Source organism: Diceros bicornis, chromosome 3 (genome assembly GCF_020826845.1).
Source record: "Diceros bicornis minor isolate mBicDic1 chromosome 3, mDicBic1.mat.cur, whole genome shotgun sequence".
NCBI lineage: Eukaryota > Metazoa > Chordata > Mammalia > Perissodactyla > Rhinocerotidae > Diceros > Diceros bicornis.
The window spans coordinates 64,432,197-64,457,974 of record NC_080742.1 but is presented as its reverse complement, the minus strand read 5'-3'; the positions used below and the strand labels follow the sequence as shown (position 1 = coordinate 64,457,974).

The following is a 25,778-nucleotide window of genomic DNA, read 5'->3' as shown; positions in this document are numbered from 1 at the left end:
TGTCTTCATTTTTTAGAGTTTTCTGTATATTGATGTGCTTTCAAATAAGACAGTCTTTTAAATATTGGTTAACTTAACTAAATAACAAAAAATTCTTAGAATTGAGTTTTAACATTTTTTGTGTGTATGCAGTTTGACCAAGTTAGCAGAGGAGTTTTGAATATATATACTGGGCACTGGTCAACCTTGACTTTTTTTGACTTTTGGAACCCAAGTCCTAAATTATTTTGAAAATACTTTGCTTAGAGGGTAAATACCACTATTTTGAATACTGTAAAAACAAATCGCTGGGCTCTTATGAAAAAAACTGAATTTTCCCATTCTGTTTTTGTTTAATAACTTTATTTTAAAAATACTTTAATAAGCTTTAATAAAGGTATTCTGGAAAGTGGAATTTTCTCATAACTGAAGGCTGTGTTTTTTATTCACCTTTGTAACCACCAGACATTTAACATATGTAGTGTATACCTAGTAGTCGGGGTTTGATACATTTTTCTCGAACAAATAAATGATTTAAAAGTCCTGTGTCTTGGATGCCTTACATGGGATGTAGGGAACATATCAGGTTACTATCTCTATTATAGCATCTATCACATTTTATTAAATGTCTTCTCCCCTTCTTTTGATGCCAGTGCTTGCTCATTAACTCTATTATTGTCTGTAGTGTTTGACATAGAGTATTTTTTCAGCAAATCTGTTGAAAGAATGAGAAGTATATACAATTGCATTGTTTAGTCTCAATTATATCTTAAGTGTACTATACTAATCACACATGAATTTTAGTATCAGCATACTTGGAGAGAGTCTGGAGACTCGTAAGTGTTAGTGAAAACATTAAATTGAAGTTGTCTGCAATCAGTTTAAGTTGAAGAGGCTTACAGACAAAATTTATATCCTTCCTTAGAACTTCAGTGGAGCAGATAGTAAGCCTTAAAACTCCGTAAGAAATTGACAGTATTTAAAGAGAAGTTTGTTGAGTGTGAAAAACTAGAGGTCTTCTAAAAAGCAGTAGGTTTCTATATGTATTTATATACAGTTGTCTTTACATCTCACAGCTAGTAGAATAATTCTAGAGTCAGTTGAGTTTCACAGTATACAGTGACATAGTAAGGACTCGGAGAATTTGTAATGGATGCCTTTGGGGCCACATATAACAACATTACATACCCTTGGTCCTCAGCTGTGGTGGACAGACACGGTGAGTTCAGAGGTACTCAGCTGTGATGGAGTCCCACTTTAAATGTGTGCTGCTTTCTTTTCTACTTTCAACCTTTCTCCAACACTGCTAGAGCCCACTGAGGATGTCCCCTTATTCAGTTCCTAAGTGCAGACTAAAAGTACAGGTTGTTAACAACCCTCAGTTAATGGGGGATAATAACTGATAGGTAAATGCTCCTGCCTCCCATCTTTGAGGTGCACAATTCCAGGGTCATTCTGTATGCTTCTCTGTTGCCCACAGCAACAACCTCAATAATGCACCCTTTTATTAGTGTTTTCTCCTTCCTTTCTTTCTCCCCACTTCCTCCTGTTTTCTAGGATTCTCTCCCAGATAAACTACTTGGACCCAGGTCCTTATCTTAAGTTGTACCTTCTGTAGAATCTAAACTAAGAAGTCTCATATAAAGCAAATTTGAATATGTTAAAAATAGCTTTTCCCAAACATATTTGATCATAGAACTTTTTTTTGGATGACTCCTATTACCAGCAAATTTAGTAAATTTATGTATTTACTTATAATGTGTACATTTTATAGGACAGTGAAACTTACGAGTTCAAACAAAGGGACTTTTAGAATTGAAGATATTCATCTCAACAAAAGATATAGGACCTTTAAAATTTATACCTTAATGAACCATTTAGTATCAAGTCTGATGGGTGAAGTCAGGAATTGTGTTATGAACCATCATAGGTTTATTAAAGTAACATTAATCAAAATATTTGTTTCAAATACTTTACTTCCTGTAGTTCTGTTTACAGCCTTGGTAAATAACTACATCTGAAAGATGTTGCTAAAACTGAGGAATTTTTCTTTGAGAATTTAGAAAACTTTTGTTTGCTTGTTTATTTTTAGTGGACAGTTATTGCCAATTTGCTATTATATAACAAATTGAGAGCCCTATCACTACACACGTTAGTGATTAATGAAAATATTGTTGTATAAGAACATAACCCCTCAAAAAGAGAAAACTTTTCGTCCCTTTTAGGTTTAAAATCAGGATTCAGGCCAAGGCTAAGACTGATACGTGCTCATCTTAGCTAAGCAATATGTCTGTAAGGGTGTGTTTGTACGCTTATTGTTTTCTTAATTTGGTCAAACTAGAAGGCTAATAGTTTGGTTTTCAACTCAGTACTTACTGGACTGTGTGCTTAAAATAACCAATAAAATTTTTCAAATTTTGAATAGATGTGTCATTATATTTAACTATTATAATTCCTTTTCTGTTGTTTTTTTTTTTTTAAAAAAACAACTCTTAAATACTAGAATTTAATAGTCTCACCTGGGGAAAGAATTTGAGTATAATTATCATTCCCAAATTTGGCTCTTCTTTTTATGTTTTGGAGTTTATTCTGTCACCGAACAATTGCTCATATTTGAACATGAGGCAAGAGAACCTAAATCTTATGTCTAAGGACATTGAATGAAGCCGCTTTGATAATTTTTGTTTACTCTTTTACCCTTACAGTGATGTTAATGTCATTTATTTGGCCGTAGCATTCTCATACCTTTCTTTATCAGAACTCACATTGGTGTTTCAGATTTTATATTAAATGTGATTACTGATTTAATTTTAAAAAAACAGAGGTAGTGGTTAGAAGTAATACTGTGGCCAGATAATGTAGTCAGCTTATTTTTATTCAAAACATTTTATAAAGACTCAGAACTTTTGAGAGGCTTCCAAGGTAATATCTCTAGCAACATTTTTGCCCTAGCATTATAATTTTCAAAGTATAATATGCCTAGAGCAAGTCCAAGTGTGTAAATAAAAATATTTAACTTGCATACTAATTTATGTCACTGTCTCACCTATCGACCCCTTTTTAATGTAGAGAACTAATAAGTATGTAGAGATCAAAGAAAATAACAGGCAAGAAACAGGCTTAAGTGGTTTTACTCTGTTGCTACAAGGTGATGTTGCCTAAGGGTAGCAGGCATTAAGCATTAATTCAAGCATTAATGCTTGAATGCCCTGCTATACTTGTCCCCTACTAGCATGTTTTTGGTTTATAAACTGGTAACTCATATATGTCTACTTGCATTTATTGGTTTTGTTCAGCTTCACAAATCCATCTGTTTAAAATGGTAAAATTTATTTGATGATCAAGTCATCACAGTTAAAATGATGCATCCATTTGCATAAAGGAGCTTTTAAGATTATGAAGTTTCAACTTCATGAAATTTTACTTCATGATTTTGCTTCTACTTTATTTTAGATTATGCTGAAACTTTTAAAAGCCTGACTTTTTTAAGTAAACTTAATTCGTTTTTTTCCTTGTTTTTAGTGGGAGATTTTGATAAGATCTGGCGAGAACATTGTGAGGATGAGGAAACACTTTGTGAATATGCTGTTGCAATGAAAAATTTGGCAGATAATCATTGGGCAAAAACTTGTGAGGGCGAAGGTCGTATTGAATGGTGTTGTAGGTGAGTGTTTTTATGAAATAACATTTTTGGCCTCTAATGTATTGTTTAAACTCTTAAATCTAAGTAATGCTGTGTATAATTCATTGTACCAAAATAGAAATGTTTTAAAACAGATGATGTCTTTTAAACAACTTCTTCCTCTTACCTCACTTTCCCTAGCTTTATTTCATTCATCTTTTTTTAATCAAAATGTTTTTCTTTGATATAACTTTAAATTTTCTGTTTCAGCTTTTTAAAAGTATAGCTTTAAATACATTTAATATATTTAAACATCAATACATTTAAAATATGAGGGGCTGGGGCCGGCCCCGTGGCTTAGCGGTTAAGTGCGCACGCTCCGCTACTGGCAGCCTGGGTTCGGATCCCGGGCGCGCACTGACGCACTGCTTCTCCGGCCATGCTGAGGCCGCATCCCACATACAGCAGCTAGAAGGATGTGCAGCTGTGACATACAACTATCTACTGGGGCTTTGGGGGAAAAATAAATAAATAAAAAAATTAAAGTATGAGGGGCTGGCCCAGTGGCATAGCGGTTAAGTTCGCGCGCTCTGCTTCAGCAGCCTATGGTTCGGATCCTGGGTGAGGACCTACGCACCACTCATCAAGCCATGCTGAGGCAGCGTCCCACATAGAGCAACTAGAAGGATGTACAGCTATGACATACAACTGTCTACTGGGGCTTTGGGGAGAAAAAAGGAAAAAAAAGAGGAAGATTGCAACAGATGTTAGCTCAGGGCCCATCTTCCTCAAAAAAAAAAATATGAGTTTTAACACTTGACTCATCATTAATAAGTTATAGTATAGAAATTTCTTTAGATAATTATCCATATTTGGATTAAAGTAAAAGTGAGTACTTTTCTATAATGTAAAATTTGAAAACATCTTGAAAGTTTTAAAATCCTGAATTTTTGATGTCTTTTATGTTGAATTTGGATAATATTTATTTGCTCATAGTATAGATTCTAATGTTAAAAACATCAGAAAATTGGGCCGGCCCCGTGGCTTAGCAGTTAAGTGCACGTGCTCCGCTGCTGGCGGCCCGGGTTCGGATCCTGGGTGCGCACCGATGCACCGCTTCTCCGGCCATGCTGAGGCCGCGTCCCACATACATCAACTAGAAGGATGTGCAGCTATGACATACAACTGTCTACTGGGGCTTTGGGGGGAAAAAAATAAATAAATGAAATCTTTAAAAAAAAAAAATCAGAAAATGAAATACTGCTAATCACTTCTCTCAAAGTGGTAAAATTATAAGAATGGATATGTATATTGACTGAATTTAAAAATGAATTGCCAGAAAACAAAGTATTATCTTTCTGCATGGACAATAAACTTATAACTTCAGGTTATGTTTCATTTCAATTACTTTTTATTCAAAATTTCTGTTTTTATCTCATTTAAAAATTATGTAATAATGCACATTTCATTCATTCAAAAATAATCCAGAGAAAAATATGTATTTAACTTAGTTCTTTTATTTATTCATTTAATAAATAATTTTTAATGATTGTCTACTGTGTGCCAGTCACATCATAGGCACTGGGAGTACAACAATCAACCAAATAGACAAAATCCTTGCTCTCCTGGAGCTTACATGCTAGTGGAGGTTAAAGGCAACAAACAGTATATAAACTAAATATTTACTTGGTCAGATAATGGTAAGTGCCAGGAGAAAAATAAAGCAAGGAAAAGTACAACAATTTTAAGTGGGGTAGGCAGAGAAGGCCTCACTGAAGTGATGATGTGTAAAAGATGCGAAGGAAGTGAGAGAGCAAGCCCTAACAAGTCCAAAGGCCTCGAGGCAGGAGTGTGCTGGCATGTTTCAGAAACAGCAAGGAGACCAGTATGGATAGAGCAGAATGAGAGTGGGGAAGGTGGTAGAAAATAAGATAATGAACAGCTAGATTTTGTACGGTCTTGTGGGCCATTGTAAAGACATTGGCTTTTATTCTGCGTGAGATGAGAAGTCATTGGATGTTTTAAGAAGAGGAGTAACAGGATTTTATTAACCTTTTAAAATGTGTCAAGAATTTTTAAGGATTAATTGCTGTGTTAAGAGACTATAGGAAGGTCAAGGGTGTAAGGAAGGAAACTAGTTAGGAGGCTACTGCAATAATTAATCAAGGCACAAAGTTAGAGTGAAACAGTTTTCTTGGAGAGTGAGCAAGTGAGTGGATAGGACAGTGTAGTAGGATTAATGCTCAAATGAGTAGAATGACTCACGAGAGGGGCAAGGGAGATGATGGTGTATACATTGTGGTGATTATGATGATATGTAAGAAGGGAGTTGAAAATATGGGTGAGGAACAGTGAAAAGGTGGTATCATCAGTGGATTTTGGAGTCAAAGAATTGTGGAGTTGGAAAACTAAAGAAGGAGCAAGAATAATAGGAAATAGGATACTTGGAATTAAAATGTTGGGGGTATTTTTGCTTGGTTCAAGAGAGAAAATGGTTATAAATTTGACTGTTCTACAGAATATACATATTCTCCCTCAAGCTAAGAAACACAAAATGAGGTATACTATGAACCAAATATTTCCCTTGCAACACAAAGTGATAATGTAATCCAATCAGGAAATCAGCACCATCACTGTTTAAGACCATCGTTCTTGGCTTTTAGCAGCACTGCTTTTAAATTAGTATTCTAGTACATCAGGCAAGCTCTCAGACTGTTTCTTAAATGGACTTTGATATGTGGTGTTCTCATAGGAGCATTTGCTTGAACCTTCCACTTGAATAATGCATCTGCCTCACACTTCACTCTCTTTTCTTTTTCCTTAGATTTGTGTTTTTATCAATAGTTATTCTATCTACATGTGTTCTGAAAGAGGTCATTTTTAGGTCAAACTGCTGAAAAAGAACATTAATAACAATTTAGGTCAAACTGCTGAAAAAGAACAGTGGCAAAATGTGATAAAAAGTTTTTACTAGGGGAAGTAATCCCAAAAGGAGTTTTATAATGTCTTTACTTTAAACTTAAAACTAGATTGAGGAAAAAGGCTTCAAAACAATATTGAATTTTGAAACTTGAGTTATTTGTAATTCCAGCTTGGGTTATATGTAATTCCTTTCTCTGTTGACAATTCTAAGAAAGCAGTGTCACTTTGAAAGCTAAAGTGGGGCTTTAAAAGGGTTTGATAAAAGTTTGTTTCCAGTTAGTTATGCTTAAAAACTTTGTAGGAGTTTGGTATGTGAGATAAGCCACTGACATTACCCTGCTAAGATTTTGTTGACTGTTTAGCCTGAAGAATTCTACGTAAGATTTCCTTCAAAAAAATAATATTTTATTTGTAATATGAAGTATTAAAAACCAGAAACAAAACACAATATAAAGGTATAGTTGTGCATTTAATAAAAGTTTACCTTTTCTAACTCTTTATATACAAAGAAACATAAAAACACGCTATTTCCTGAAGCATTTGAAAGTAAATTGCTGATAACATGACTTTTCATCCCCATATGTCTCCTAAGAATAAGGACATTCTTCTACATAACCACAATACCATTATCACATTAAGACAGTTAACAGTAATTTTGTAATTTCCTAAAATATCTAGTTCATAAATTCAGATTTTTCTTATTGTCCCCAAAGTGTACTTTATAATTTTTTTTTTCTAAATCCAGTCATGGATTTGGTGGTTACATTTCTTTAGGTTCTTGTTTTTGTTTTCCATTACATTGAGTTTTTAGAGAGATATCAGTTGATTCATAAAATATCCCACATTCTGTATTTTGTGGTTGTTGGTTCAAGGTGGATAATAGCATGGTTTAAATATTCTATATGTCCTTACTGATTTTTGTTTTTGGCTTTTCATTGTATCAATTACCAAGAGAGATGTTTTCAAGATATCATTTTTCTCAATTTTTATGTAATAATTATTTGGCTCTTCTTTAGAGATTTCATTTTTCTATTGAAGTTTTCCATATCTTCATCTATTTGGTTAATCTTTTTCTCCATTTAAAAAAAATATATATATGTATAATCATTATTTTAAAGTTCTTGTCTGCTTATTCCAACATAGAGTTTATCTGTGGGTCTGTTTCTTTTGGCTGTTTTTTCTTTTGGTTATGGATCATTTTTACCTTCTTCATTGTGCATCTGGTAATTTTTAAAAATATATATTACTGGCATTGTGTTTAGAAGAGACTGGCATAAATAATTATTTTTCCCCAGAGAGGGCATGCTTTTTTCTCTGACAGGCAGCTAGGATGTGAGACTAACACTTTGATCTCATCAGGAGGTAAGCTGGGTTGAGTTGGATTACCTCTTTAGGTAGTTACAGTTCACCTCTGGCTTCAAATGCTTTGAAGATGAATCCTGTTCTATGTATATCACAGGCACCATCCTCTAGCAGGACTCTGGGACCTAATCCCAAAGAAGAATGCAGAGAATTTTCTTTGCCTTTTAGTTCCACTCCAAGCCTCCAGTGCTGCTCCACTGCCTTTTTCATACTGGAAAAAAGACCTATGGAGGGAAGGAGGAAGAAAATGAGAAGAACAGTCTCTGCATTTGGATTTCTTAAAGATTCCAATCTGTCACATCATTCTAAGCAGCCATTAAAAGCTCTCCTGGTTTTCATTTAATCAGAGTCCCTCTACCATGGAAGGTTTGATCCTCTGCTGCCTATGCATCTTTTCAACAAATGCACAAAGTGCCTGTGATCCCTTCTTATCTGGGAAGGGCTTGTCTCTCTCTGGAATTTAGTTCTTTTAGAAGACTTAGCATCCTCAGCTCTCTTGATTTCTTTTTAATATGTCGTTTTTTGGATTGTATAGTTTTTTTTCCTAGTTACAGCATAACCAAGGGTCTGTTATGATAGTCTGTATCCTAATCCACAACCAGCTTTGTGTCCTGTTTTGATTTATTTGATTGTTTTCTCATGGTGCCATATAACTACTTCTTCAATCTCTTTTATTTCTTGTAAACGGAATGTTGAGTCTAACGTGTTGATTCAGGTCACGTATTTTTGCCAAAATATCTATTAGGTGCAACTGCATGCTTCATATTGCACACTGTAGCAGGTTCATATTGGCAGGTTATTCCGCTGGTAGAGGTGCTCAATTTTACTATTTGGTTAAGGTGGCACCTACTAGATCCTTCCATTGTAAACTTAAGTTTTTCCTTTGCAATTAGCAAGTAAAAGTGACATTTTGGCTTGTGGATCAATCCTGTCTCCCAACAGTCTTTCAACTAACAGGTTTACTTCCATTTATTAAATAAATTATTTGGGGTTGCAAAATGATTTCTTAAATTGTATCATTCCTTGCATTTATGAGCTGTCATTCTTATGTAAATAAAAACTTTCATTTATGATCAGGGAATGATTACATGTTCTCCAGAAAGGCTGGGTAAAAATAAATATATAAGTAATTCTTTCTGTTTAATTACCAATACTCACAATAGGGAGTTGGTTTAATAGTTAATTCCAATCGGGACAAATGAGTTTTTTGGGGTTTTTTTTTTTTTTTCTTCAGAATATTGCTGTAGCCTTCTGGATTGTTATTGATTCACTTTTTTTAAAATCGGTCTTTGATCTTGTTTTATTGTATTCTAATTATTCTATATTCAGCCTGTGGGTGTCCCTTCAAAGCTGGCTTCTGTGTTCTGACATCATCTTTGAACATTTTCTTGCTGTCCTAGTGCAAGATGAGCCTTTACTTTCCCTGCACAAGACCTAGAATCAATCTGTTTCTTCAAGGAGCCCTAGTTTCTTTTAGTGGGAAATGGCGTTTAGAAATTAAGATCTGGGCGCTAGATGTGCTACTGGGGTGTCCTACAGTTTTTGAGTGAAGAGAGTTAGAAAACAATATATATATAGTCTTAAATTCATAATTGATATTTTCTATTCAAATGTATCATTACAGGATTTTTGCCTAACTTCTTTGTTTTATATTTGAATCTCTTCTGTTACACTGAATGACTTAGTTCTGAATAACATGAACACGTTTGCTTTGTCCTACAGTTCACATAAAATGGTTTCAAAATTACAATACCAGTTTTACTTCTAACAGTAAACTGAGTCAAGTTTAAGATTTCTTTGTGGTTCTTTTGTCTTTAGAACATATCCCACTAAGAGAACACTGTGTTTGAAAGTTACTTGAAACAGTTCTTTTGTGTATAGTTACGTTACCAATTTGCTGTACATTTGGTTTCATTTTACTTTTGGTTTTATGGGTTTTTTCCCCCTATTTTCTTTAAATTGGGGGGAATATAAAACATTTACATGGTTCAAAAGTCAAAGTTTTGTAAAAAGGTATACTCAGAAAAGGCTCTTGTCCGTTTTATTCATTTGTTTCTTGTTTTTGCTACCAGTGTCTTTTTGTAGAAATAAGCAAATTCACTCACACACACATACACATCTACCTTTTCTTATCTAAGTGGTACATGTTATACACTCTGGTTTGTACCTTTCTTTTTTACTTAATAATATGTCATGGGGATCACTCTATTTGGTTTTGCATTAGTAGGGTTTTCCAGAGAATTGCCTCATGTTTATGTAGGTTGACAAGTCTCAAGATCTGCAGGATGAGTTGACACACTGGAGACCCAGGAGAACCAACAGTGTAGTTCCAGTCTAAGGCCAGCAGACTCGAGACCCAGGAAGAGCCGATGTTTCAATTTGAATCTGAAGTCAGGAAAAATCCAGTATCCCAGTTCAAAGGCAGTCAGGCAGGAGGAATCTCATACTCTGGGGAGGTTCAGCCTTTTTATTCTGTGCAGACCTTCAAGTGATTGGGTGAGGCCCACCCATATTATGGAGGACAATCTGCTTTACTCAGTCTACCAATTTAAATGTTAATCTCTTGAAATATAATAATGTATACCTGAACTTTATATAATGTTATAAACCAATGTTACCTCAATAAAAAAATTAATTTAAAAAATGTTGATCTCATCCAGAAACATCCTCACAGAAACACTGAGAATGTTTGACCAAGATATCTAGGCACCTCGTGGCCGGTCAAGGTGACACATAAATTAACCATCACAATTATATAGATATCTTCCTCATTTTGTTAAGTTATTTACAAACTTTTCCCTTTATAAATAGTGCTGTAATGAATAACCCTATGCATAATCATTTTGTATTTTTGGCTTTTTATCTTTGTAGCTTCCTAGATGTGGAATTGCGGGGTAAAAGAGTAAAGGCATATGTGATTTTGGTGGATATTGCCAAATCACCCTCCAAAGAAGTTATATCATTTTGCAATTCCACCAGCAAAAAACAAGAGTTCCTATTTCTCCACAACCTCACCAACAGAGTATATTGCCCACCTGTTGAATTTTTTCCAGTCTGACAGATGGGAATTGGTATCTCTGTGTGGTTTTAATTTACATTTCTCTTATGAATGTGGTTGAGTGTGTTTTTCTATATTTAGGAATTACTTGCCTTTTTTCTGTGAATTATGCGTTCATGTTTTTGGCACCTTTTTTCCTATTGGTTTTTCGTCCCTTTTTTCTTGATTTTTTTGGAGCTCTTTATATAATTTGCAGATATTTGCCCTTTTTCTTTGACTTTTCCCATGCAGGTTTTTGTTTTGCCGTGTAGAAGGTTTTTATTTTTACATAATCAAATGTGTCTCTCTTTTTTTTTTTCTTGAGGAAGATTGGCCCTGAGCTAACGTCTATTGCCAATCTTCCTCTTCTTTTTCCTTTTTTCTCTCCACAGCCCCCAGTACATAGTTGTATATCCTAGTTGTAGGTCCTTCTAGTTCTCCTGTGTGGGACGCTGCCTCAGCATGGCTTGATGAGCCATGAGTAGGTCTGCGCTCAGGATCCGAACTGGCAAACCCCATGGTTTTGTTCTTTCTTTCCATTTGTTCTAGTCTGCTTTTTTGAGTCTTTCAGTAGTGTTTTAAGGTTTTCTGTATAGTGGTTATGCACATTTCTTCTTATATTTATTCCTAGTTATTTTGTCATTTTGTTGCTGTTGTAAATGTGATCTTCCCTTCCATTATATATTCTATCAGGCTGTTGTTTATATGTGGAGGCTTTTGATTTTTGTATGTTTTACATCCTATTTTACTGAATTCTCTTACTGTTAGTTTATGATTGGTTCTTTTTGGTTGTCTAGGTATAGTATCATATCATCTGTGAATGCAGAGTTTTATTTCTTTCTAATTCATTTGACTAATTCTTTTTCTCCTGTTTATTACATAGCTGTACCTTATTTAGTGATAATGTGTGTGGTGTGTCCCCACTAATGAAGTTGCTGGCTTTTTGGCTGATATATAATTTTACTGTTAGGGAGTCTTCACCAATTCCTATTTCATTGAGAATTTTTGTTAGAAATAGGCGTTGAAGTGTTGAATGTCCTTTCAGCATCTACGGAAATGGATGAGTTTTCTCCTTAGATTTATGAATATAGTGAATTATAATAATGCATTTTCTTGTATTGAATCATTCTTGCATTCCTGAAATACATACTCCTTGGTCATGTTTGATTTTGGTTTTCTAAAATTTTATTTCATATTTTTACGTTGATAATTATAACTGATATTGGTCTGTATTTTTTTGTAGACATTATCAAACCTAATTATTGTTATTTTGCTCCCTAGAAATGACTTTGGAAAATTTTCCTTTGTTTCTATGGTATGGAACTGTTTAAGTAGTTTTGGGGTTGTCTCATTTGTACTCGTGGAATTTTAATTTATAGAGGTGACTGAGTGACAACACAGGACAGTGCCATTGAAAGAATTTATTGCTTAAATTTCCTGAGAGAAGGGGGTATGCCATGCCACACAAGACCACAGGAAAAGCACCAGATTTGGTCAGGAGGCAGAAGCAGCAGTGAGGGGAGAGGATAGACCAGAGCCTTTATGGGGTTTCCTTGGGAAAGGCAAACCAGGGTAGAGTAAACAGTTTAGGATTGGCTAGTTGGAATAATTTTAGTGGGCTTTGGGGCATAGGAGCTGTCCCTAACTATTTGGTATGTGGGCCTGCGTTGATTTAGGACAGGGGAAATATTGGCTTGGTGTGTGAGTTAAATAAAGGAAATAGTTTTGGCTTGTGTATGAGAGGGGTGCCCCCTAGGAAGTTGTTTATTATCTTTAGGAATTATCTAGCCTTGGGAGGGGCAGTTTCTCCTTTGTGATTAGATGCAAGTTAAGCATATTATTAGCAAGAATATTACATAGGTGATATTGTGTCCTCAGTATAATTACATCAGGAGGCACATGATATCTATGACATATCTATGCTACTCTGAGTTGGGTTTTTTATCCTTTTTCCTTTCAAATGGATTTTATTTTTTAGAGCAGTTTTAAGTTCACAGTAAAATTGAGCAGAAACTACAGATAGTTCCTGTATACACCCTGCCCACACACACGCACAGTTGCCCCCGTTATCAGCATCCATCCAGAGTGGTACATTTGTTAAAACTGATGAACCCACACTGACACATCATTATCATCCAAAGTCCATAGTTTACATTAGGGTTCATTTTTGGTGTTATATATTCTATGAGTTTTGGCAAATGTATGAGTTTTGACAAATGTATAATGACAAGTATCTACCATTACAGTGTCATACAGAATATTTTCACTGCCCTAAGAAGCCTCTGTGCTCCACCTATTGTACATCCATTCTTCCTCCCTACCCCCAGCAACCACTGACTTTTTTTACCATCTCCATAGTTCTGCCTTTTCTAGAATGTCATATAGTTGGAATCACAGTACATAGCCTTTTCAAATTGATGTCTTTCACTTAATAATATGCATTTAAGATTCCTCCGTGTCTTTTTCATGGTTTGATAGCTTATTTCCTTTTAGCATTGAATATTATTCCACTGTCTGGATGTACCACATTATTTATCCATTCACTTACTGAAAGACATCTTAATTGCTTACAAGTTTTGGCAATTATGAGTAAAACTGCTATAAACATCCACGTGCAGGTTTTTGTGTGAAAGTAACTTTTCGGCTCTTTTGGGCAAATACCAAGGAGTGTGACTGCTGGATCATATGGTAAGAGTATGTTTAGTTATGTAAAAAAACTGCCAAACTATGTACCAAAGTAACTGTACCGTTTTGCATTCCCATTAGCGATGAATGAGAGTTCTTATTCCTCCTTATCTTCACCAGCATTTGGTGATGTTAGTGTTCTTGATTTTCGCCATTCTAATAGTGTGTAGTAGTATCTCATTATTGTTTTAATTTGCATTTCCCTAATGACATATGATGTAGAGCATCTTTTCATATGCTTATTTGCCATCTAAATATCTTCTTTGGCGAGGTATCTGTTCAGGTCTTTTGGCCATTTTTTAATTGGATTGTTTGTTTTCTTATTGTTGAGTTTTAAGAGTTCTTTGTGTATTTTGGTAACAGTCCTTTATCAGATATGTTTTTTGCAAATATTTTCTCCCAATCTATGGCTTGTTTTCTCATTCTTTTGACATTATCTTTTGCAGAGCTGAAGTTTCCAATTTTACTGAGGTCTAGCTTCTCAATTCTTTCTTTCATGGATTGTGACTTTGGTGTTATATCTAAAAAGTCATTGCCAAACCCATGGTCTTCTAGATTTTCTCCTAGGAAATTTATAATTCTCTAAGAATTTTATAGTTTTGTGTTTTACATTTAGGTCTGTGATCCATTTTGAGTTAATTTTTATGAAGAGTGTAATGTTTTTGGCATGTGGATATCCAGTTGTTCCCTCACTGTTTGTTGAAAAGACTACCTTGACTCCATTGTATTGCCTGTGCGCGTTTGTCAAAGATCAGTTGAGTGTATTTATGTCGGTCTATTTGTGGGCTCTCTATTCTGTTCCATCGATCTATTTGTCTAGTCTTTTGCCAACACCACACTGTCTTGATTACTGTAGTTGTGTAGTATATCTTGAAGTCAAATAATGTCAGTCCTCCAACTTTGTTCTTCTCCTTCAGCATTGTGTTGGGTATTCTGGGTCTTTTGCCTCTCACATATAAACTTCAGAATGTTTGTTGGTATCCACAACATAATTTGCTGTCATTTTGATTGGGATTGTGTTGAACCTATAGATCAAGTTAGTAAGAACTCATATCATGACAATAGCGAGACTTTCTGTCTCTATTCGTGAAATATCTCTCCATTTGTTTAGTTCTTCTTTATTCTCAGTTTTTCTTAATTTCAAATTTGAAGTGTTCTTTCATATCTGCAATTGCCTACTTAATTATATATAACTGATATTGAAGTGTTATATTACAGTTTTCTTCTCCTTTATGGCTGTTTTTGTTTTCTGCGTTTTTGGGAAATTTCATCCACTGAAAGTTTTGATTGTCTTTCTCTTCCCTTCTAATAGAAACTTGTATGGTTGCTGGGTTCATTGGGCATTTCTCTTATGTATTTTGTCTATTATGTTGGAGTATCTCTAGATGTGTAGGTAGGGATTTGAGTGGCATACTTTGTTTCTGAATTCAGAGAACCTTGCTTGACTGCTACAAATACAAAACTGTGAGTTCCTTTCATAAATGTTGTCCTCTTTTCGTCTGATTTATGATTTTTTAATGTGTATAGATTATAACATTTCAGTAGGCTACTTATCCTTAATTGCTTCATTCTTTTCCTTTATCACCACACTTCTAGAGATAATTCCTTTATTCAAGGTGCCTCTTTTCTCCCCCCAAAACAATATCTTCTCAAGGCTCTCATCTTTGGTGACAGCACTTCCTCTATACTTTCCAAACTCCTTCCTTTTTTCCCTCCAGTGACTAATGCTCTGATTCACTTTGTCCCAAATCTCTTCTTAAGATTTCCTCACTCAAAGTTGGATCCTCTCCTGATGGTGAACCTTCGCTGGTGTTATCTGTTTTTTGCTACCTCTAAGACCCCAAAATACCTTCCTCTCCTTTATAGACTCTACTTTTGGTGGTTGCAAAGCCACCTCAGTTGGCCTCAGATTTTTATTTCCCCAATTATAAGTAAGATGAAGTTCTGTTCTGTTTCCTAGTTATGCCATAGGTATGAACTGTTTGTGTTTTTATTTGTTTTTATTTGCTTTTCCTAATAATCTGTATGTTTTTTGGAAGGTGCATAGAGAGATTTATTTATTTATTTATTTATTTATTTATTTAGTGAGGGAGTTCAGCCCTGAGCTAACATCCGTGCTAATCCTCCTCTTTTTGCTGAGGAAGACCGGCTCTGAGCTAACATCTATTGCCAATCCTCCTCGTTTTTTTCGTCCCCAAAGCCCCAGTAGATAGCTGTACGTCATAGTTGCACATCCTTCTAGTTGCTGTATGTGGGATGCGGCCTCAGCATAGCCGGAGAAGCGGTGCGTCGGTGTGTGCCCGGGATCCGAACCCGGGCTGCCAGTAGCGGAGCACGCGCACTTAACCACTAAGCCACGGGGCTGCCCCCTGTGTAGGGAGATTTAGATGGCTGTTACTATCCTATGAGAACCTAGAATTCTAGCCCTTGAAGTATTTTGCTGCCAAGTTTCTAGATAACTATGAGATTGAACCATATAAAATGGCAGTTTTTGTGGCTCAAGAACTTTTGAATATCAGCAGTTGTATATGGTTTTACCTCAAAGAAAAGTAAGCAAGCTCTTTACTCTTGTGTTTCATGCCTTAGTGAAATGTTATATGATAGAGGCATTATTTTTAGTATTAATTCCAAGGTGATAAAGGCTAGACTTTTTATCAGTTTTACTGAGGTTTAATTTATATACAGTAAAATGCACCCATTCTATTGTACAGTTCAGTGGGTATTGACAATTATTTGTGCTCATGTAACCACCACCACTATCAAGATATAGAACATTTCCATCTTTCAGAAAGCTCCACTGTACACCTTTCTAGTCAGCCCCATCCCCTACTCTAGGAAACCACTAAACTGCTTTCTGTCATTAGATTCGATTTTTAAAGGCCACGTTTCTAAATTGGCTTGAGTCTTGCATGATCTGAAGCTTGCTAATCTCCAGTGTCACCTGGCTACCATTCCTCTCTCTGTGTGTGCTGGCCTCAGGGCCTTTTCACTTGTGAGTGCATCCATCAATCCATCCCTTTTCTGCTTGGCACTTTAAATTTCACATACCTTGAACTGATGTCCATCTCTGCAGGATCCACGCTGCTTTTCTCTTTCATGCCTTTCCTCATGGTGTTCTCTCTGCCAGGAAAGCACTTCCCTCCTTAACTAACATTCTTTCTTGCCTGATTTATTCCTACTCACCTTTCTAAAATCGGCTTATGTTACCGATTTTAGATGGGTTAGGTATTTATCAATTGTATTTTCTTTGTTTTTATATAATTTTTTGTCTCCTTCACTAGTCTGAGGTCCTTAAGGGCAGCTATGCCTTCTTCAGTTTGCTTTCCCATCACCCATGAGCCTGGAACATGATAGGTACTTAATAAATGTTTGATTAATGATGAATGAGTTTCAACTCCTGTATATAATTAGAGTTAAAACTAAATCTCCACAGGGTAAGTTAAAGAAGTCTTAAATAATAGATAGTTAGAAAAACTGAAGTTGAACTAATAGCATCCTATAAGTGTGAGGAGAAATGAGTATTGTTCCCTTAGGCCATAGTTCTATTTGCAGAAACAGGTTTTTAATTAATTATTCAATTCTTACTACTTTTGCCATTTGTTTTTGGAACTTCAGCAAGCAGTGTCTATGGAGAAAAATAGTCCAGCTTTTTTCGAAGTATGAGCTGTATGTAATAATAATGTGGTTTGTTTTAAGAATCTAAAAAGAAAAAAAAATGTGTTTGGATTCCATTCTCCTTCACTTTAAGTAGCTTTGATAAGTATATCAGTTAATTGTTGTCAAGTGTGTATCTCCTGTCACATCGGAAGCTCAAGGGCCAGAGTTAGGTCTCATTAGTGTTTTTTCCTTTAGGTTTCTTGGCTTTAAAACCTATTAAGTATTTGAGTTGATTCTCTGGTTCGTATTTATTGTCCTCTTACATACCCAGGCCTGTGCCCTACTATATTCACAATAAAATTATATTAGGTATGAAGAAAATTGTTTAAGGTTATGCCAGTCATCAGTTTCTGATTCTGGATAGCAACCTGATATGGGCTAAACTGTATGAGCTTAAAATGATACATCTTGGAAAATCTGCATTTTAATAGTCTTAAGAATTGGGACAAGCAGGAATGGTCTCTTGATAGGTATAATTTCCAAATGTTATAAAAACCACTCCTATATTCAAACCTCTGTTCTCTCTGAATGTATACCTTTGTAATTTGATACCATTTTTATGCCCTTTTCTCAGAGCAAAGAAGAAAATAAATGATCTTAGTATGTTGACAACTTGACTTTGTTTTCATAAACCAGGAGGAATCTGAAAAACAACTGATAGGATATCTGTCTACTACCAGTGAAGCTGGCTCAGAGTTAACTGTGACTATACTATTATTCTTTTTGGGTGCTGTCACTGAGTAGCAGAGTTACCTAAGCTTTTCTAGAGGAACTTATGCTTTAGTTAAGAATAAAGTTCAGCAAAACATACAGGCACGTCTGTACTCCTGAAAAACATACTTTTAATGTATTAAACATAATCTATGATCATGCTTTTTAAAAAATTTGAAAGTGCTGCATAAGGTGCTCAAACTTACCTCTGTGTGTCACTCTCAATATAGGAATCTGTAATTTGAATGTTTCCTGTTTTGATTAATAAAGGCTAATGTTTTCCAATTTTATTTTATATTCATACCTAATGTTTTAAAATATAATTTTATTTTGCCTTGTAGTGTATGCAGAGAATATTTCCAAAATGGTGGGAAGAGAAAAGCACTTGAAAAAGATGAAAAAAGAGCTATACTCGCCACTAAGACCACTCCAGCCTTAAATACACATGAGTCTTCTAAACTTGAAGGTCATTTAACCAACCTCAGCTTTACAAACCCTGAATTTATAACTGAGTAAGTAGACTTTTTCTACTTCAATTATTAATGTTATCTTGGATAGCGGTGTTAATAATGTAATATAGTGTAATGATTCACACCAAGTAGTAGACAGTTTGCTGGCAGTATATTAGGTTGAGAAATGCAGATTTGTAATATTATTAGGTAGAAAACTAGCATAAAATTTTAAGGGATGTCTGGAAACCTAGTGGTTCTATAACAGATTGTCCTCTCTAAAAATGAGAAAGAATAGTTTATTAAATGTTATAATAATTATTGTTATGGTAATACAAAGAATCAAAACAGCAAAATCCAATTAACCTATGTTTAATTTAAAGTGGCTTATCCACTAAGAAATCACAAATAAGGAATAAATGGAAGATTATTAATAGAACCAATTGCCGTTATTTTATTATGGTTATAATCTGCTTGCTAGTAAGATATGTATGCATATAGGCACAAATTTTACTTAATAAGTACATAAGTGTTTTTCCAGTTTTATTGAGATATAATTGACATATAACATTGTACAAGTTTAAGGTATACAACATAATAATTTAATATGTGAATATAGTGTGAAATGATTACCACAATAAGGTTAATTAACTTCCCTCTCCTCACATAATTACATATTTTTTTCCTTATGATGAGAACTTTTAAAATCTACTCTCTTAGCAATTTTCAGATATACAATACAGTATTGTTAACTACAGTCATCATGTTGTATGTTACATCCCCAGAACTTATTTATCTTATAACTGGAAGTTTGTACCTTTCATCCACTTCCCCTACCCACACCCCCTGTCTCTGGCAACCACAAATCTGATTTCTGTTTCTATGAGTTTGGTTTTGTTAGATTCCACATAGAAATGAGATCATACAGTATTTTCTTTCTCTGTCTGACTATTTCACTTAGCGTAGTGCGTAGTGCCCTCAAGGTCCATCCATGTTGTTGCAAATGGCAGGATTTCCTTCTATTTTTTTTTTTTTTTTTTTTTTTGTGAGGAGATCAGCCCTGTGCTAACATCCGCCAATCCTCCTCTTTTTTTGCTGAGGAAGATGGCCCTGGGCTAACATCTGTGCCCATCTTCCTCCACTTTATATGGGACGCCGCCACAGCATGGCTTGCCAAGCAGTGCGTTGGTGCGCGCCCGGGATCCGAACCGGCAAACCCCGGGCCGCCGCAGCGGAGCGCGCGCACTTAACCGCTTGCGCCACCGGGCCGGCCCCAGGATTTCCTTCTTTTTTATGGTTAATAGTATTCCATTGTGTATGTATGTGTGTGTGTGTGTGTGTGTGTGTGTGTACAAGAGTATTATAATCCAATTAATATTAATTATTAATATCCAGTTATTAATAGCATTAAAATTATTTATACACTCTAGTACCAGAATAGATTTATAATGCCAAGTAATATTTTATTAATCTCTTGAAAATTATAAACTTGAATAATTCTAGAAACATTCTTGATAGATATTGAAAGCTAAACATGAAAACAAAATTAAATTAACCTCTTAAGACAGTTCCAAGTCTGTAGATATCAACATAGCATTACTTTGGTTACTTCGATTTTACATCGTGTTGAAAATATTATCTCGTTTGTTAGAAGCAATTTCATTTAAAAATTAACATACCTTTGATTAGTTCAGTAGGAAAAGAGAACGCATCTTTACCTTTATTAGGTTACTACAAAGCTTACAAAGCATAATGACTTACTAAACATCTTGTAACTCATGTGCTATGAACATTTTAAAATATTTTTAAAGTGTTGACCAGTGTAAGAAATTATGTAGTTATACTGTTATCAAAAACAGGTACATATGGAAAATATCAACCCTAGAATTTCTATTTGGTTCTTTTTTATCGTCTCTGTTTCATTGTTGAGATTACCTTATTTGTTGAGACATTGTTATCATATTTTCCTTTAATTCTTTAAACATGATTTCTTTGAATTCATTGAACATTTTTATAATAGCTGATTTGAAGTCAGCTGCATCCAACATTTGGGCTCACTGGGAGTCTCTTTCTATTTACTGCTCTTTTTCTTAAGTGTGGACCACACTTGCCTGTTTTTCTTTGCATGTCTCATAATTTTTTTTTGAAAACTGTCCAATATATTTTTGATAATATATTATAGAAACTCTCATTGTGGAATTTCCCCCCAGGAGGGTAGTGGTGGTGGTGGTAGTGGTTTTTTAAGTAATTTGCTTGGACTTATCTGTGAGATCTGTCTCCCTGGTATTTTTTACATTATTGTTATTTTTATTTTTTAGGTTGGTTTCCTAGGGTTTGTACCTGTTATCTGCATAGCTCAGTGGTCAGTGATAGGTCAGAGGTTGTACTCAAACACCTCTCGAGCCAGTAAGGCTTCCACTCTCTGGCTATGGATGTGTGTTGACTTGGGAGTGTATTTAAAATTTAGGCAGTTTTCAAGTCTGCCTCACCTTTTACTTTCCACCAGGCCCTCTTGGGTCTCCTTTGCATGTTCATTTAGCCTCCCAGTTGGCCAGGGCTATGGGGGGAGCTTATCTAGCCCCTCTATGCCTCTCTCATTTCCAGGACTTTTCTGTTAAATTTTGGACTAGCCCTCCAGTCTACAGCTCAGCCCAACCAAAAGTGCAACCTGAGGCTAGCATAGCTGCTTACTTTCTCTGTTTGTTTCCTACCATGTTTGCTACTTTTACTGACAATACTGTGTGGGTTTTTCACCCTTTGCTCCAAATCATGTTAGCCCCTTTCAGCAGTTGAAGCTGCTGTTTTTCTCAGCCAGCCCTGTCCTTGAAGAATTTCCATACCAACTGAGCAGGGGGTGGGGTGATGAAGGCAGCTTCAGGCAAGGACACCACAGATCCCCACTGCTGTTAACCTAGGTTCAGCTAGTTTTCATGAATAAACACTTCTTGACTTATTTGCCTTGTTTGAGCCCTGAAATGGTTGTTTTTGATGATTGTGTCCAATTTTATAGCTGTTTCTTGAGAAGTGGATTTGCCAACCTCTACCCCGCCATAGTCAAGAAATTCCTGTCTTTGGTTTAGTTTTAAAGGAGAAAAACTAGTTTGGTTTTAAGTATTTAAAGGAAAGCATCCAAATATGATTGTTACAGTTCCGGATTTACTTAGTATTGAAATTAAACATTGAAATGACTTAGCCAAGGATGGCTAGGTTTACATTTTATTCATTCTAAAAACTCTGGACTCCTTCATATAGCATCTGGCCCCAATGTGTGTGTGTGTAGATTTTTTCTTCCCGCTCTTCCTACCGTGCTTACAGCCTGTATTCTAATCATATGGAACTATTTGAATTCCCCTAGTGGTACATGCTTGTTCTCACTCTCTGGCAGTTGCAAGTGCAATATACCCTCTTTCTGATAAACTATTGCTATATTATAATATATTAGGCTATACTTGAAGCATCTTCCCTTCCAGAACTTAACTTGAATTTCTCAAAAGAATTGATACTCTTTGGTACCAAGATTAAACTTTTTATACCTTTATTGTAGTACTTATCGTATTGTATTAAAATCACTGACTACAAATGAAATTAGATCGCAGTATGAAAAATTTGCGTGTAGAGAAGATTATAGGTGTAGAAAAATTACTACTCAATCCTGGTTACATTTAGGCATGTTTCTTTCCAGTCTTTAATAGGTGTTGTTTTTTGACACAATAGAGAGCACATATAAGAATTTTGTAAACTGTTCTTCCCTTTCTGTTAAACCACTCATTCTGCATTATATTTCATCATAAAGATCTACCTCTGTATGTCTCTGAATATAAAGTGATCCTGAATACAAAATAATACTCAATTTTCCCAAAGAGTATCTCTCTCCTTCTCTTTCTCTCACACTCACGCTTTTAGGTAGGTAGATGAAATAGTCAAAGGTCAGATGTTTACACTATTTATTTATAGATATCATCATATAGGAAGACATGTACCCCTTACTATCTAAATCTATTTGATTTCGGACTTTGGAAAGCAAGTTTAGATAGCAAGCTTATCTTTTTCCCAATTTTATCTCAAAATATCTATTCAAGTAATTTTGATTTCTAGGTTCAGATAGTGAGGGCTCATATAGCAAAAATACCTTTTTTTTTTTTTCAGCACTTACAGTTTATGAAAACCAGATTTAAAACCAAATGTTTGTTACTACAGGAGTCACTTTTTAAGTCATCTATATCTCAAAATTGAGATGTCACACTTTTTGAATCTGTGTATAATGTCGTTACTGGAAACTTGATCCCAAGCCCCAGTTACCGCTCATTCATCCTAACATTAGGATAGTTGTGTCCCAACCCTTCTTCATCTTGTACATATATGCTTGTAAATAATACAAAATAAGTACTTACTTTGCTGCCTTTTAAAAAGTATTTATATTTTTTCAAAACATTCACAAAACAGACCATATCTGGGCCATAAAACATACCTTAACAAATTAAAAAGATAGATCATCATAGAAAGTATTCTCTCAGACCACAGTAGAATTAAACTAGAAATCAAAAAAAGAAAGAGCTGGAAAAATCTCAAAATATTTACAGTTTAAACAGCACACTTCTAATTAACACATGGGTCAAACAAGAAGCCTCAAGAGAAATTTTAAAATATTTTGCACTAAATGAAAGTGAAAATGCATCTTATCAGAATGTATGGGATGTAGTGAAAGCAGTGGTTAGAGGGAAATTGCATATATTAGAAAAGAAGAAAGAAGTAAAATCAATAATGTCGGTTCTACCTTAGGAAACTAGAAAAACAAGAGAAAATTAGATCCAAAGTGAGCAAGAGGAAAAGAAATAATAAAAATTAGAGCAGAAAAGAATGAAATTGAAAACAGGAAAACAATAGAGAAAATCAGTGAAACCAAAAGCTGGTTCTTTGAAGATCAGTAAATTGATAAACCTCTGGCCAAGCTAACCAAGGGGGAAAAAAAGGAGAAACACAAATTACTAATATTAGAAACGAAAGAGGGGCCATCACTACTGATCCAGTAAATGGACAGTAAAAGGATGTATAGGAATATTATGAATAATTCTGTGCCCACAAATTTGATAACTTAGATGAAGTAGACCAATTCCTTGAAAGACACAGTCTACCAAAACTCACACAAGGAGAAAGAGATAATCTTGATAGGTCTATGTCTATTAAAGAAGTTAAATCAATAATGAATAGCCTGTCAAAACAGAAAGTGCCAGGCCCAGTTGGTTTCACTGGTGAAATCTACCAAACATGTAAGGAAAAAATGATACCAATTTCCTACAATCTGTTCCAGAATATACAATCAGAGGGACACTTCCTAATTCATTCTGTGAGGCAAGCAGAATGTAGTTTAAGACGCTCAACCAGTCTTCCCATTTCCCAATATGTAGTGAAATTGATGTGTTCCTAATTGATTGTGTAAACATGATTAGATAATGACTATTATCATCTGTATTGGGAGGTTAAGGTATGCTTTAGTTGCTTGTGATGGAGACAAATCTAAGGCTAGAAGGAGACTAGAGAATTCATCTATTTGCCTTACGATGTTGCTTTTCAATATCTTTGAGAAAACAGCTACGAAGTACAGTTGTAAAGCTATACCTCTGAGTATAATTACTAAATCTGTACTAAATTTCTCTGCCCTCTTTTTTGGCCAAGTTCATCAAGTGGTCTTTCATCAATTAAGCAACCAAGCTACATTGTGTGAAGTCATTTCAGGCTAGTGTTAGTTTTCCCCACATAGTACTTTGTTGTTTAAAATAAAGAAATTGAGAGGTCTCAATAATGTAGAGACTTTGTAAGGACTCAAATATAATGCCCTCTTTTTGAAGGATAATATGGTGGAAAGAATCTTGCTTTATACTCATTATTCTCTTGTTGGACATTTAGGTTGTTTCCTTTCTCACAGTTGTTTCATCTCAGCATTAAACTTCTTTGTGCTTGAATTTTTATGTCGTTGGGATGGATTCCCAGAAGTAGGTTTCTGGGTTGAAGAGTATAAATGGCTCAAGGCAGTTGTACATATTACTGAATGACTTTCCAAAAAAATAATACTAATTTTATTACCTCTAGCAGCATTAAGTGACCTTTTTGCCAAAACTCACAAGCATTGAGTATTTTCATTTTCTTCACTCTTTATTAAGGTGATGAAATAAAACGGCATTGCATTATATTAATATGCATTTCTAACAGATACATAAAACAAGGAAAAGGAAAATTTTTAAATAAATGGAAATAAAATCATATGAAATCAAGAAAATAAAATTCATTCTGTGAAGTTCTAGTACTTGCCATGGCAGAAACATGGTATGCATCCTGTCATTTTACATTCCAAAGTCCATGATAAACATAGGTAATTGGTCATTGGATCTTTCCTACAGAGCCTGGACTTGGCCTCAGAATCCTTTTCACACAGCACTCTTGAGAAGCCATTACCAATTAGTCAGTCAGTATGAGAGAAGAAACTGATCTGCCATTCATATCCATTACCCTTGCTATAAATAGGACCACAGTTTTCACTCTTAAGTTCACTCTTAGCAGCTAAGCCAGGGCTATAAATAGGATCATGTCTTTATTTCCTTTTTTTGAGAATTGTCTATGTCATTTGCTTGCTTAAGTATTGGGATCTTAAGTGTTTATCAATTTCTGTGAGCTCTTTAGTGCTCAGGGTATTACTTGATATTTACAGTTATTGAGTAGGGGCTTAACACGTGCTTCATGAGTGAAATGACAGAAGAAAGACAGATGGACAGAAGGCAGTGAAAGAAAGAACATATTTAGGACAGCAGAATCATGTTTTTATAATCATCTACTTGAAATTTAGTTAATTGGTTGAGAAAAGGGGGAAGGAAGAGGTGGCCCTGAGCAAAGGAAAGACCTGTTTATTAGATGGTCACTGCTAATCCAAGAGCACTGCTATAGGCCTTATCTCCATTCTGCCTTAGGATGTAAGATACTGGACATACCCTTAAAAGATTTGTGACAGAGAGAGGGAGTACAATACATGATGATAGGTAATTCCTAATAAAGAAGACCTAATTAGACCTGTTAATGCCGGGTTTGAGAGTTCAATTTATAACAAATAGTGGTTTTGTATACCATTTTTAATGTTCTCTCTTTTTTTTTAAGTTTTAGTTAGCAGTTGATTTCTATGCAGTTTTAGCATTTTTTGTATTTTCTTGGGTTTTTAATATTGAAGGTTATCCTAGTAAGTAAAAGATGTTACAGTGGTAAAGGAGGAAGTTAAATGTCTTTTGAACATAGAGTATATAAATAAAAATTTTTAAGTGTTTCAGTAGTGTTTTGCTTTTAGTTTGAAATGCATTATATATTAATCGAA

At 34.9% G+C, this 25,778-nt stretch overlaps 1 protein-coding gene across 3 annotated transcripts in view; it reads left to right on the top strand.

The window, feature by feature from the left end:
• The window catches only part of BMT2 (base methyltransferase of 25S rRNA 2 homolog), a 129,603-nt gene that overhangs the window by 9,922 nt on the left and 93,903 nt on the right, over nt 1–25,778 (top strand). For all 3 annotated transcript variants that reach the window (XM_058528604.1, XM_058528609.1, XM_058528622.1), the window contains exons 2-3: nt 3,502–3,643; nt 18,317–18,487. In XM_058528604.1, the coding sequence (XP_058384587.1) occupies nt 3,502–3,643; nt 18,317–18,487 (313 nt within the window). The remainder of the gene's footprint in view (nt 1–3,501; nt 3,644–18,316; nt 18,488–25,778) is intronic.